Source organism: Durio zibethinus, chromosome 27 (assembly GCF_047325235.1).
Source record: "Durio zibethinus cultivar Kanyao isolate XHJ-2024 chromosome 27, ASM4732523v1, whole genome shotgun sequence".
Classification (NCBI taxonomy): domain Eukaryota; kingdom Viridiplantae; phylum Streptophyta; class Magnoliopsida; order Malvales; family Malvaceae; genus Durio; species Durio zibethinus.
In genome coordinates this window covers 11,091,956-11,106,591 of record NC_143188.1, presented here as the reverse complement: position 1 = coordinate 11,106,591, position 14,636 = coordinate 11,091,956, and the positions used below count along the sequence as shown (strand labels likewise).

Sequence of the window (14,636 nt, the reverse complement as noted above, 5' to 3'; positions counted from 1 at the left end):
AACTTTCGGGGCACAAGAAGAAGAAGAAGAAGAAGAAGAAGAAGAAGAAGAAGAAGAAGAAGAAGCAAGAGGAGGTAAATTCTAACCTTGAACTTGAAGTGCTCTAGAATCATGGAAGATACACAGGGCTATATGTTTCTTCTGAAGCAGGGCAACCTACGAAGATTGTCCACAATGAAGAAATAACAAGCGGTGCTCCGCTCTTCAATGAAATAAAACCATGCCCGTCTCCAGTATGGATTTATGTAGAGTACAATGCCAGTTGCCAGCAATATAACCGCATAGGAAACCCCAAAGCTACTGTAGAAATCAACCATGTCTATAAAACCATCTTCTTCATCTTCACCAGGTGAAGCAGTTCGAGTTTCTGGTGAATCACCTTCACCACAACTGTTTTTCAATGGAGGTCCACAAAGAAGAGGGTTTCCATCGTAGCTGCTCTCGTCGAATGTCCCAAACTGAAATTTCCTGTCTGGGAGAGGCCCAGACAAGTTGTTGTGTGCAACAGTGAATACCTCCAGAAAGTACAACTCAGTCAGTTCAGGGGGGATTCTGCTGTTTAAGTTGTTGTAGGAAAGATCCAAACTCTCAATCTGCTTGAGTTTTGAGAACGTGGAGGGGATGGATCCAGTTAAATTGTTGTGCGACAAATTTACTCCTCGGATTTCAATGAAATTTCCCAATTCAGGTGGGATTATGCCTGTCAATTGGTTGCAAGAGAGATCAATTCCTGACAAGCTGTCAAGAATGTTACCCGTGTAATTGTATGATGCTCTCTTTGTTGAAAACTCTATCACTTCTGCGTAGTTCAAAGGAAGCAAACGTGATGTAGGAAATTCGTTTGCAAAATACTTCCATTTATCCGTTATGAGATCATATATTTTCTGCCCCATCTCTGCGAATACTCCTTCAACGATAGTAAACATAAAAGAGAGAATGCTTGTATCAGATTTTTCACCCCTTGGCTGAAGAGTTAAATTACTCAAACAAGAAGGTATAGGACCAGAAAGTTTATTCTGAGAAAGGTCCACGATGGTTAATGAGTGCAATTTGCACAATTGCACAGGAATTTCACCATGGAACTGATTTGCTTTCATCAGAAGGACACTCAGAGCCGGTAGTGTGTCGATCCAATCAGGAATTTTTCCAGTGATGTTGTTTTCTCTCAGATCTAATGTCACTAATGAAGAGCTTCCATAAAAGGCAAGTGACAGTGGTCCACTTAGTTTATTCCTGCTCAAGTGTACATGCTTTATATCCTGTAAATTGGAGCAAGATGGTGTTGTACCAGACAGAAGATTTTGAGAAAGATCCAAGAAATAAAGATTCACCAGTTTGCATAATTCAATGGGAATGGGACCCTCGAATTGGTTGTTGGCCAAAGAAAGTATCAACAAACTTGTATAATTCCACAACCATATTGGCAGCTTCCCAGAAAAATGGTTGTCACTTAAATATAAAGCTTGAAGCACTGAAGAGCTGAAGGGTGAAAAATGAGGCATCTCTCCATCAAAGTTGTTGCCATCCAAATAGAATCCTCTCAGCTCAGGTGAGCAATATATTGCAGGAAACATTTTGCCACTCAAGTTGTTGTTTGAAAGTCTAAGGAACCTTAAAGAGCAACTCATGGCCAACTCTTCAGGTATTCCTCCAAAAAATTGATTGTGGGATATGTCCAAAATTGTTAATTGCCTCATATCGCCCAAACAAGGAGGAATATTACTTTTGAAGGCATTTCGCGATATGATTAACACTTGTAAATTTGGAAAAACTGAGCATAAATTGGTTGGAATTTGATGTTGCAGTTTATTATTTGATACTTTAAGTACCGTCATGTTATAATTAGGGTGTGATGGTAAGAAAAGATGACCCTCAATAGAACTATCCATCATGTAAAGTTCTTCTAGTCTTGTATTATTCTTTACCAACCAATCTGGGAACCTTATTCGGCCAAAATTGTTATATGAAAGATCAACATATCTCAAGTCATATTGGTAATAGAGGAAGTTAGGAAGTTGTGGATTCCCATGTTCTTCTATTGTGCAATTTGACAAACTCAAGACCCTAAGTTGAAATTTTGGGGACCAAGTTTGGAAAAATGTTGGTTCTACGACTAACTTGTTCCCATCGCTGAGAAGGATTTGAAGATTTAAGTGGTTTGCGAATGATTCGAATGACACTGGGACTTGAAATTGATTATTTGAAAGGGAGAGGAATTTAAGCGTTGTGAGATTTGTGAGAGCAGTGGAGGCAACATTTCCTGTGAACTGATTGTTAGAGATATCGAAATAGCGAAGAAATGTCAAGTTACCCAAGCATGAAGGAATTGCACCCTGTAGACCATTTCCATTGAGACTCAATTCTTCGAGACCTTTTAGGTGGCACCAACCTGAAAAAAATATATAAAGAGGGGATTCAAATTTAATTTTGTTTTTTTTTTATTTATTAAGATACAATTTCACACACACAAATATATATATATATATATATAGTTTATAGATAAAATAGTAAAAAAGTTGTTGTAAGCTTAAGAAAGATAGAAAAGAAAATTTATGTGTGACATTGTTAGGGATGGCAACGGAATAGGTCTAGGTAGGTTTTTGCTTACCTTGACTCCAATCCGGCCTTATGAAATTTACACCCAACTTAAACCGATCTGAAATTAAAACATTATTTTCTACCCAACCTAATCCATATATGTATAAATTATAATCGACTTGATTTGAAATTAATTTAATAATTTTAATTTTTGTATAATATTAATAAAATATTATTTGTTACTAATAAATTATATCTTAATTATGATAATATAATATTTTTATTAAGTTAATATTTTAAATTAAAATATTAAGTAAAATTTTATTAATATAATATATATAATCAAATAAATAATAAAAAATATATTCTTTATATATACCAAGATGGTGTTACCTTAAACTTGGCTTCGACCCAACCTAAAACTCAATTTAAAAAACAGATGCATTGAAACCTGAAAATTTTGGATAAATTTGTCATCCCTAGACATTGTCAATGTGTACATTCATGCCAAAAAATATATTCAAGGTCAAAGATATGGATTTATCAATTTTATGAATGTCAATGATATTAAGGGTTTACTTGTGGCTTTGAATTTATCTGGATTGATAGTTATAAACTTAGATTTTTCAAAACCAAAGCACTATCCGGTGCTATAGACCACGTTCAACATGTTTAGAGAATTTAGCAGTAGGTCTGAGGTCCCTTTAAATAATTGCAAATCATATGCAGAAATGGTTAAAGGTGTGTTGCAAAAAGATGAAGATGCCTCTATAATCCATAAAAAGAGCTTGTCGGAGTTTAAAATAGAGAAAAAGGGTGATTTTAGCTAAATAAAGAGTTCAGTTTCTGTTTCTTTTGGTTTTTCTTATAATCATATTAAAGTCTCTTTGTCTAGTTTGTAAATTTTCTATTTAGTCCGAGATCTAAATTAATTGGACTCAGTATGTTTAAAACCCAAATGTCTAATTTTATATTATATTATATTTTTATTTTTATTTGTTTTTTTACCTTTATAATTGTATCTATCATTATTTTTATTTTATATTTATTTTTATCTTACTTATTTATCTATTTATCTTGATTTTTATCTCATTTTTATTGTTTCTTTATAAAAAAGACAAAAATCAAAATGTTTGTTGGAAAATATTTTTTGGTTGATAATTCATGTGAACTTTTAAAAGGTTTTGATTGGTTCTTTTAGAGATTAATTCAAAGTTTTTGTTCTTAGATAATAAAGAAGTTTAATCTCTAATCAAAAAAGAATTCTTGTCAAGTTAGGACTAGGCTCCTATAAATACCCTACAAGTTTACACAATCAACACACAACAATTACAAAGGAGAATTTAAGAGAAAAAAGTTATAGTTCAAGTTCAAATTTTAGGCTTTTTTTCAATTCCTAATGATTTTTTTATAAGATTCCAACCTCTGACAAGATTTTTAGACATGACATTTCTAGTAAGCATTGAAGTTCCTTATTCCGACGAAACCTCCAAATTTTGACGACTATTCCTAATTTCCCGAGCATCAATCTGATCCAACCTGGCCCATAGCGTGTGACCCCAGATCCATCACCTATTGAGACACTGCTAAGTCAAGCCACTGAGCAGAACTAAGTTGCTACACTAGTCATGAGCCAAGTCATTTTTTAAGTCAAACCAAGCCAAAAATTTTAAGTTATATTTTTATTTTATTTATTTAAAAATATAAAAAATTTTAAGAAAAATAATTTTTAAAAATGAAAAATAATCTTACCAACATTGGAAGGTTTAATAATTTTAAAACAATTTTTGAAAAATAAAAAACCTCACCAAAATAGTAGAGGTACCTAACCATGTTCAGTCCAAGGAGTTAGGAGATGAACCAGTACAAGCTCATCCTTCGAATAATGTTAAGTAATCCTTTAGTAGTGGGGAGTCTTCAAATATTCCTAATACAAATCAAGTCTAAGAAACTAGTTGGAGCCTTGATCCTATGGTGAACAAGGAAGAAAGAACTACAATAGATAGTCTAATAGCATTGGTAGTTGTGTAGAAGTGGTTGAGTATAGGAATGATGAGGGAGTAGTCAGGGACAAAAAGTCACTGGAAAAAGACAAAGAATCTATCCAATATGAAGAGTGTGACTTAAAAAAAGGAAAATGAGGAGTGTGTTGTTAATTGTGAAGATATTGAAGATCATTTTGATTACTTAGCTAGGAAAAATCTGAAATGTCACAAAATTAAAAACAAAAAACAAAAAATGGAGTAAGAAGAAGGTTTCAAATATTCCAGTTTGTACTTAGGTTCTCCTATGATTCTTGAAAAAGATAATAGCATTTCAAATAAAGAAATCTAAAGGTAAATTCTTTGCATAGAGAAGTTATCAAAACTTGGGATCTTGGGAAACGTCTCGCGTTATCATTTGAACGTGATGAAGAAATTATTATTGGTAAGTTGATGGAAATGGAACGAAGGGACTTAAATGATAATGTTAACAGTTAGTGTTTGGTAGTTGTCATAAGAAGTTTCTTTTCCTGGTGTGGTTAAATTTATCATTAACTGACTGTTGCTTTTACACCGTTTTTCTTGCTTTCTACAGTTAGTTGTTTATATTACCATGCAAAACTAAAGTGTGGTGAGTTTTTTAATAGGTGGCCGAGATTCTTGTTTGTAATTTTGGTTGCTCTTGTCTGTTCCTGCTAGCTAGTAGAGTGTTTTTCTTTGATATCATTAAGGTGATTTTAGATTCTCAAATTGGTATGTATTGGTACTTTGGATTTTCTTTTTCTTAGTCTTGGCTAGTTTTGTAGCCTCATGGTTACTTTAATAAACTTTGGCTTAACAAAAAAAAAAAAGAAAAGAAAAAAAAAAGAAAATTAATATTAAATACAGAAAAAAAAAGAGATAGTAGTTATTAAAAAACAGATGTAAAAAAATGAAGGAGCCGATGCTTAAAATGTAATTCTATTACCTTTAGTAGGTAAAGTGCCAGCCACACTGCAGTTATACAAAGACAAGGTTTTGAGAGAAGTCAAGTTGCCAATGCTTTGCAAAAAGTTGATGTCCAAAGGTGTATTATCCATGAATAGGTGCTCCACATTTCTCAACATATGCAACTCTGGTGTACAATTGACATCCAAAAGGGAAAAAATACTCACTCTATTTAGAACAAGAAGTCTATATATAGTAAGTATGATTGATGGAGGTATAGATGGTATGGATGTATTAGGTATATGTAGGATAAGAAATAACATTTAAAGTGAACATAAATTGATTTAACATTTTTGTTTAAAATCACAACCATAACTAACCTTGAGTAACGAACGTTTTGTTTAAATTAGAGTTATCTCTTAAAAAGAGGGTCTTTACAAATGAAAATGCCTCTAGGATTGACGCAAGAGAAATGCTTTGTTTGTTGGAGACACCGTCTAGATAGAGATTTTTTAGCTTCCTCAAGCATCTATTTTCTGCAAGGAAAAGGAGTGAACAATAAATATTTAGTTGTAGTTCGACTGCATAGTTTGGTGTAAATATATACCATAGTGGCTTAGTGGATATAATTAGTGAATTTGATGAAACTAATAGTACAATCAATTAATCATTTACAATAAATCATCAATAAACAAGTCGAACTTAATCACCCTCACTTGAATGATTCATCTAAATTCAACTTGATAAGAATTTAAAAGTCATTAACTTAATCTTGAAATGAGTTGACCCTTGATATGAGCATCGAATGAGTTGAAGATGAAATAATTTGAACTCAAAATTATCCAAATTAAAATAACGAAAAATTAAAACATTTGAATCCAAAAAACCCAAAATAACCATCCTTAGTTGTAAAAGTGTAATAATATTAGTAGAAATCAATATTGGAAAAGCTTTGTTTTGATGTCGTTAAAATCGTTGACCAATATCTGTGACTAATTAATGACATAAAAAATTAAAATTTATTTTAATCCATACCTTTAGAAGTCACAAATTGAGTCACCTCATTGTAACTCATGTCCAGAGTCTCTAAATTGCTCAAAGGGCAAAGTTCTGGATAGATTTCACATATCAAACTACGTTAGAGACTACTTATTTAATTAATAATTGCTTTAAAGTTATAGATTTTAGTTTTACCTTTGATATCTATTGATCCCTTCAGTTGATTTTGTCTTAAATTCAAAATCTTTAGATTTGAAAGGCCTGCCAAAATACTTGTTATTGAAGAGATTTTTTCTCAATATGAAATATAAATTCATTTAGCGTAAATACCGAAATGAAATATAAATTCATTCAGTGCAAAAAATTAAATAAACACTTTTTAACATTTTTTTTCTTAATTTGATCGCTTATTTAATAATTTGAAGTTTTTTTTTTTAAATTCTTTGAAGTGATGTGACATATTTTTATTAGGGCTTGTACAATGAATTTATTTAATTATGATATCTTACAAGTGAACTTGGATAATATTCCTTTGAATTTTGGAAAAAAACTTTTTTTGAAATAAGGATATATAAAAAAAATATCAAAAAATTATTGTAGAGTTACTAAAAATGAATTACTAAAAAAAAAAAATGAATGAGCAATAATATGACAAGAGAATCTTACTTGGAATCAGAGCCATTCCTTGAAATGTGTTATTCTGAAGAATTAAAGTTCTTAAAGATGAAAGACCGTCCAAGTGTAACAAGAAGCTATTCATCAAATTATTAGAACTTAAATCCAGGGTTTCCAAACCACTCATAGTTGCAAGCCACTTAAATTCTGCTACAAGTAACAAAAGAGTTTCAGTGAATGTATAATTATTTATCGTTATATGATGATTACAATTGAATTAGACATGATGTTCTAACTTTACCATTAGTATGGTTTGATCCTTCAAGATAATAATTTCCTACTAAAATTAGAGACTTGAGACTGGAAATTTTACTCAAAGATGATAGAGTGCTATCATTGAAGGCATTCAAACTCAAGTCAAGGAACTCTAGATGTTTCAACTTGGATAGCTTTCCAAAACCTGCAAGAGAAGAGAAGAGAAAGAGTTTTTAAATGCATATGCACGAAAAAAGTTAGTGAGTAGTGACTCTTTCAAAGCCACCTAGGCTAGGATAATAGAAGGGGGCAAGCCAATATTTATTTATTTATTTATGGAACAATTAAGAAGATGAAATGCAACGAATTAACCTTCATTCTCAACACAACCAGCTATTTCATTCCCCTGGAGATGAAGATTCCTCAATTCTTCGAAAGGAAGAAACAGAGAGGCATTGAGATACAATTTCTCGTTCGAGTAGTACCTGTTTGGGGTTCCAAAACCTAGAAAGAGTGTAGTCACTCGTCTAGTAGTGATGTCGCACTTAACCGCCTTCCATCGACAACAGTCTAAAACCTCTTCCCCCCTTAAGTTGGATCCATAACGAAGATGATAGAAGAAAGGTTCGAGATGTTGGTGTGCAAGTCTCTCTTGCTCCAAACACCCATAGCTCGAGCCTGTTTCTAAAACCAACGCGGTCAGCATTACCCATAATAACCAATTTGGCCCCATAATTATCTTAATAAACTCAGCCCAGCTCAGATCAGCTTAACTCAATTGATATAACTGTTAATTACTTTATCTATGCTCTATGCCTTTGGAAATGCTTTTAGCTTTGTTACATATATAGGCCCCGAGGAACCCAAAGTTTCTGTAAATTTCGTTGAATTTGGTTTGCCTACGGATTCTAGCTGCTTCCAGTTGTCACTTTTTTCTCTAATTTCATTTTTTTTTTCATTTTTTTTACGAAAGTGTCCTTACGGTATTCTTTAAACTTTAAAGTTAATATATTATATTTATAATAATATTTTTATACCAATATAATAGTTAACAGATAATTTGAAAATTTTAATAAATACTAGCATAATACCAGCAATGCTGCGGGTCATTTTTTTGTTCTTTTTATTTATTATTTTTTTATTATAAAATTTACTTAATTAAAAAAATAAAAAATGAAAGATAAAAAAAAACTAATGGATTAAAACCATGTCGATATTTCAATTGACCACATTTTTCTCACAAAATTTATCTAATTAAAAAAATAAAAACAAAAAAAATTAGAAAATATAAAAGGATAAAAATAAAAAAAAAGGAAAAACAAAAAATATTGGCTAATTTTTTTTAAATTGTCATACCAATTTTGAAGTCTTAATTAAAGTAAACTTTTTTTCATTGAGATTTTTTTATTAAAATACATATTAAATAATTTTTATCTATCTATTTTTTATTAACATTGAAGTCTTTTTCAAAATAATTGTTATGAATAAAATTAACTTAAACTTTACTATAATAAAAATTACAATCTTTATTTCATTGAAACCTTGATGCAAATGTAAAAAAGTTTTTCTGTGATTAATAGATGACCGTTTCATCTTCAAATATGGTTACCGCCCCAGTGTCTAGGAATGCAAACCTATCAACCTGATGATGGAGAATTTTTATTAAATCGAGTCTAAAAGTTGGGGGTTTGCTTATCAAAATAAGCATATGTCGTATCTTGAATTTTTTGAAGATTTATTATACTTGTTTTTTTAATTTTTTAGATTTGATTATAGAATCTATCTGTTTTAATAAAAATCCTATACGCTTAGCAAAAAGGGATAATTAGGTTCAAATCTACCCTTTTTAACATAATTTTTTTTGTGTCAATGGAAAACAGACAAGGGATGGTACAATTATTACAGAAATGCTTGACCCATTTTGAACGAACTTTCAAACCCAATGCATCCCCATTTCCCCACAATTTCCTTTGATCCCTTTAAAAAAAAAAAATCAAATGAAGAAGCATTAATTCCCAGAAGCAGCAGACAAGGGATGGTACAATTATTATAGAAGTGCTTGACCCGCAGCTAGTCTTGCTTCGTACATTTATCATTTATGTCTCTCTTTTACATTTTCTTTTTTCACTTTATAATTACTTTTGACTTCAACTCTTATCTCCTTTTAGATCTTTGATCACGCCACTGCTGCTTCTGGGAATTATATTTATAATAAAACTTTTATACCAATATAATAGTTAACAGATAATTTGAAATTTTTAATAAATACTAGCATAATACCAGCAATGCTGCGGTTCATTTTTTTGTTCATTTTATTTATTATTTTTTTATTATAAAATTTACTTAATTAAAAAAATAAAAAATAAAAGATAAAAAAAAACTAATGGAGTAAAAACATGTGGATATTTCAATTAACCTCATTTTTCTCACAAAATTTATCTAATTAAAAAAATAAAAACAAAAAAAATAATATAAAAAAGATAAATATTAAAAAAAACAAAAAACAAAAAATTAAAAAAAATTATAGAGAGTGGTACATGGACACTCCCATTGAATTTAAAATATTAATTTCTAAAATTAAGAGATCAAATAATAATTTTGTTAATGAAATGTATATAATAAAATTAAAAATAAATTGTATATATATATATATATATATATGAAAAAATGAGTTGGGACAAAGTATTCTAAATAGATTTCTGTCTCGATCTTGTTTTTTTTTTTTTTTTAAAAATCTCTACCCTTCTCCAACTCAGTTTTGTTTTTTAAATAATAAATTATTTAAAATTTATCAATTGGCACCTTTTGTTTTAAAATTTATCTAATTAAAAAATAAGAAAGATAAAAAGCAAATTGAGGGTGCCACATGAGGATTTCCATTGGTTTACTTTTTTCTCAAAATTAATTTAACTTAAAAAAGTTCATAAAAACAAAACAAAATTGAGCCCATTAGGGCACAACATGACATTCCAATTGAGCTTAAAATATTAATATATTAAATTAAGGCATTAAATAATAACTTCATTAATTAAAAATAAAAAAAAGGAGGAAAAAGAAAAAACAAGCAAAGAAAATTGAAAAAAAAAGTGAAAAAAGAGATCATCCGGTTGTTATATGAATATCCAAATTGAATTTAAAATGTTAATATTTTAAATTGTTGTTATATGAACATCCAAATCGAGTTTAAAATATTAATATTTTAAATTAAGTTATAAAATAATAACTTAATTAATATAATACATATATATATATCATAAAATTAAATCGATAATAAAAAAGAAAAGAAAACTTTTTAATCAATAATACTAAATGGGTATCACTAAAAAAATTTTATAATAATAAAAAATATTCATCTAATATTAAAAAGGGAAACAAGTAAATAAAAAATAAAAAATGAAGCAAATGACTTAACACATGACATACTTTAAGTTACACAAAAAAAATTTAAAATCTTTAAAATATTTATTAAATTTATAAAAATAATAATTAAAAAAAGAAAAAAAAAAAAGCAAATACTTGCATACTCTTTGTATCAAGTGGATCCCATACAAAAAGAAATTTAAAATCTTTGGAAATATTTATAAAAAATTATAAAAAGAAAAAGAAAAGACAAGAAAAAAGAAGGTAAGTGATAATTTTATTTTTTTTATAGAATGATGATAGGGTTTTATGTTAAATCATTGTCGTAACGGTTTTGTGTCCGCCCGACGAATTTGGAAACGAAATAAAAAAAATGGAGTCGCCACCAATCTTTTTTAGCTAGGTATGATTGACCACCTATTAAAACATATCCTTTTAATAAAGTTTTAATATTAATTAAAATTTATTAAAAAAGATAATTTTTTGGTGTGCGAAACAGTCTGGGTTCGGGAGTCGGTTATGTGTGGGGAAGAATTAGCACCCCCACAATGCCCATTAAAAACGGTACCAATTAACAACGTGTTATCCTTGGATTTTGATAAAAATAGTCCAATTTTCGATGTTCGAAAAAATAATTCCCTTGATTTTTTATTTATTAAAAAAAAAAAAATTTATTCTCAAGAAAAATAAATTAAAACATTTTTATTGAAATAATTCTTAAAATGTTCCAGTACGTTGGTAACATTAGAAGAACCTTTTCTCCCCTAAAGATTTCTTAAGTATTGCTTCTCGGAATACCTTAGAATCTTATCCTTGGAGGCTCAAATTTACTTTTCAAAAAAATGTCATGCATGCGATGCAAAATGTTATCATGTTTATGCACACATTTTACTCTTCTTTGTTAGAAATTTTATTAATATTTTATTAATAATAATTTTGAAGAAAAAAGAATGTAATTATATTGAAGATTTTCTATAAATATTCCAATACGCTGGTAATATTTTATAAAAAATCTTCTCACCTAGAGATTTCTTAAAGCATTTCTACTCGAAATACTTTTAGAATCCCATCATTGGATTAAATTTCTTTTCTTCTCATTTTTATTACTCATATTTTTAATATATTCATCAATTTTTATTTATTATTTTAAAAAAGAAAATTTTATTTAAAAAATTGAAGAAAAATGAAATTTTTATTATATTGAAGATTTTCTATAAATATTCCAATACACTGGTAATATTTTACAAAAAATCTTCTCACCTAGAGATTTCGTAGGCATCACTACTCGAAATATGTTTGAATCTCGTCGCCGGATAAAAATTTCATTTTCCTACATTTTTATTCGTTTATTATTAATAATAAATTTATTTTCATATAATTGTTTTTAAAGTTTATTTTAAAAATTAATATAATTACATAAAAAAATTTAACCACAATTTCATCATTTAATCTAACAAATATAAATATTTTAATATGCATAAATATTAATAAAATAATATATAAAAAATAAGAAAAATTCAAAAAAAATTTTTTTTTTTACCTGAACCGGATCGGTCAACATGCGGTTCGGTTCGGCGGTTCAATCCAGTGGTTCAGCGGTTCAGTATCGGTTCGGTTCGATTTGGGCGGTTTTGTTCCGATTCGGTTCGGTCTGTTCCGGTTCAGATGGATCGGTCAGTGGCTGAAGAAGAAACGGGTCGTCAGGTCGGGTGTGCGGACCTCGGGTCGGGTCATGGGTTGACGCGCGGATCCTCCTTGATCTAAATGACGTCGTTTTAGGCGTTTAATGAAACGACGTCGTTTTGGCTATTGACAGTTTATATAAAAGTTAAAATTTTTTTTTCATTCATTTCCTCCGTTTCTCAGCAAAAAACACCTCTTTTTTTTCTTTATTCTCAGTTGACTTGGGGCCGGTGGCCTTCCGTCATGACGACCGCCGCAGTCCTTGCCGGCGGCGAGCTCCGGCCGTCGTCGATGATGTCGAAAAATTCCAAAATTCTCTCACAAACTCTTCTCGATCTCCTGAGTGCAGATCTGACCTCCTTTTCACCAAGAGGAGTCTCCATTTTCCTAGATCTGCTTTCAAAGTTTCGATGAGGTTATTTTTTTTTGTATATTTTAACTTTTTTTTTTTATGAAACTGACCCTCTTTTTTTTTTTTTTTTTGCAGGAAGCTTTAGGCGCTGGGTTCCTCCCTATGGGGAGGACTGTGTATATTTTTTGTGTGTTTTTTTTTTGTAGCATCTTCTTCCTTCTCCGTTCCTTTTTTTTTTCGCAAGGAGCTCTATTTATAGAGCTCTCGCCATGTGTGTTTGGGGGGAAGGGCATGGGGCTCGACACGGGTGTAAGCACGAGCCCCATGCCTCTTTTATTAGTTTTGGCTATATCTGGTAGTTTGTCAACGGGAGGATTAATTTGAGGGGTGGAGGGTAGGGTCTGGTGGCAGGGGTGGTGGCAGTGGTGCCAGGGATGGCACCACTGCCATCCTTGATTTTTTTTTGTTTTGTTTTGTTTTTTTTTTCATATTTTTTTTGTATTTCGTATTTTTTTGTATTTCATATTTTTTTATTGTATTTCATATTTTATACTTATACTACGTATTTATTACTTCTGGACAAATTGATGTCCACAATCATAATACTTTTATACTTGATTTTTGTTTGAATTAAATCATTTTCTATCTAAATGTGTTAATTGTCCTAAATGTAAGTAAAATGAAAGATTGAGAAAATTAAATTGAAAAAACCAACTGAAGGGGTAAATTCAAGGTGAAGTGGCTGAATCAAAGAGCTAAATGTAGAAGCCAAATGGGATGTAAGATGCTAGTCAAAGACTTGAAGAAAACAAAGCAACAAGTAGGGTCAACATTGAATGGAATTGAAGACGGATTTTCAAGGCTATTTGCAATGATATTTGACTTGAGTTCATGGCTGATTTTGAGCTAAATTGGAGCTGCATTTGAAATATTAATTTCAAGTTTAAGTGGCTGATTTGATGAGTTAAATTTGGAAGCAAACATGGTGCAAAAGTTGGCTGGAAATTCAAGCTAAACAAAGCAGCAGTGGCGTCACTTGTGGGCTGTTTTTAGGGTTGTCAAATGAGCTGAATTGTAGCTAAAATTAAGCCAAATTGGATTACATTTAAATGCTCATTTTATAGGTTAAACTTTGAAGCAAAAACTGGATCAAACACCCAAGGTAGTCACCCTTTTTATAGGGCTGGTAGTGTGCATTTTATTTGGTTTCAAAAGTTGCACATTTTGGTTGTGTTTGAGCTAGCTAGCTGTGCATGAGCTGCATGGGAAGGAAAAGGATGAAATTCCAGACCTTGAAGAAACCTTGAAGAGGTGGAGAAGCTGCCAAATCCACAAGCCAATTCAAAGCCATGTTCTTAGAATGTCCAAGCCAAGTGCAATTTCTTGGTGCATGAGTAAACTGCATGGAAAACCTGTGCTACCAAAAGTCACCGTTTTGGAGTAATTTTTGGTTTGAATTTTCAGAGCTGGCTTTAAATTGTCTTCCTTTCTCATTGAATGACTTTAGGAAACAAAAGTTTCCACATTTAATACCAGTGACCCATGAAAAGGAAGAACCAAATTGTCAATTCTTATTTTCCAATTCTGTCAGATTTCTTCACAGCCGTGTTTATTACTTTAGGATGTCTTTGAAAGACATTTTGACCGTAGAAATCAGAGGAGAACATAGGCAATTAAGTGGGGAAGATGCTGAAAAAAAAGAACGATAATGAATGAGCATTGATTTTCAATGCCCCCAGAACTGGGGTGGTCACCGATTGAAGGTTTTAAGAACCGTAAAGACTTGACCTTTGCAGAGTTTAGGTAGTTGCCAACGCACCTCACATGTGGAGTTCTCAAGACAACTCGTTGGACCAGCCAAGAAAACATCACATGGAAATGAGCTGAGCTAGGAATGCCAAGTCAGAAACTGGTGCAGCCTAGGA

The 14,636-nt window shown here is 30.7% G+C and overlaps 1 protein-coding gene across 1 annotated transcript; it reads right to left on the bottom strand.

Annotated features, from left to right (window-relative positions):
• Positions 1–39: 39 nt before the first annotated feature.
• Positions 40–8,049, bottom strand: LOC149510916 (cuscuta receptor 1-like). The gene is made up of 8 exons (XM_089756329.1): positions 7,689–8,049; positions 7,363–7,521; positions 7,113–7,268; positions 6,642–6,707; positions 6,483–6,557; positions 5,828–5,983; positions 5,488–5,634; positions 40–2,389 (listed from the first exon to the last, which is right to left on the bottom strand). The coding sequence occupies exons 1-8, from the start codon at positions 8,047–8,049 to the stop codon at positions 129–131; spliced, it is 3,381 nt and encodes a 1,126-aa protein (XP_089612455.1). The 3' UTR covers positions 40–128.
• Between the last annotated feature and the right edge of the window lie 6,587 nt (positions 8,050–14,636).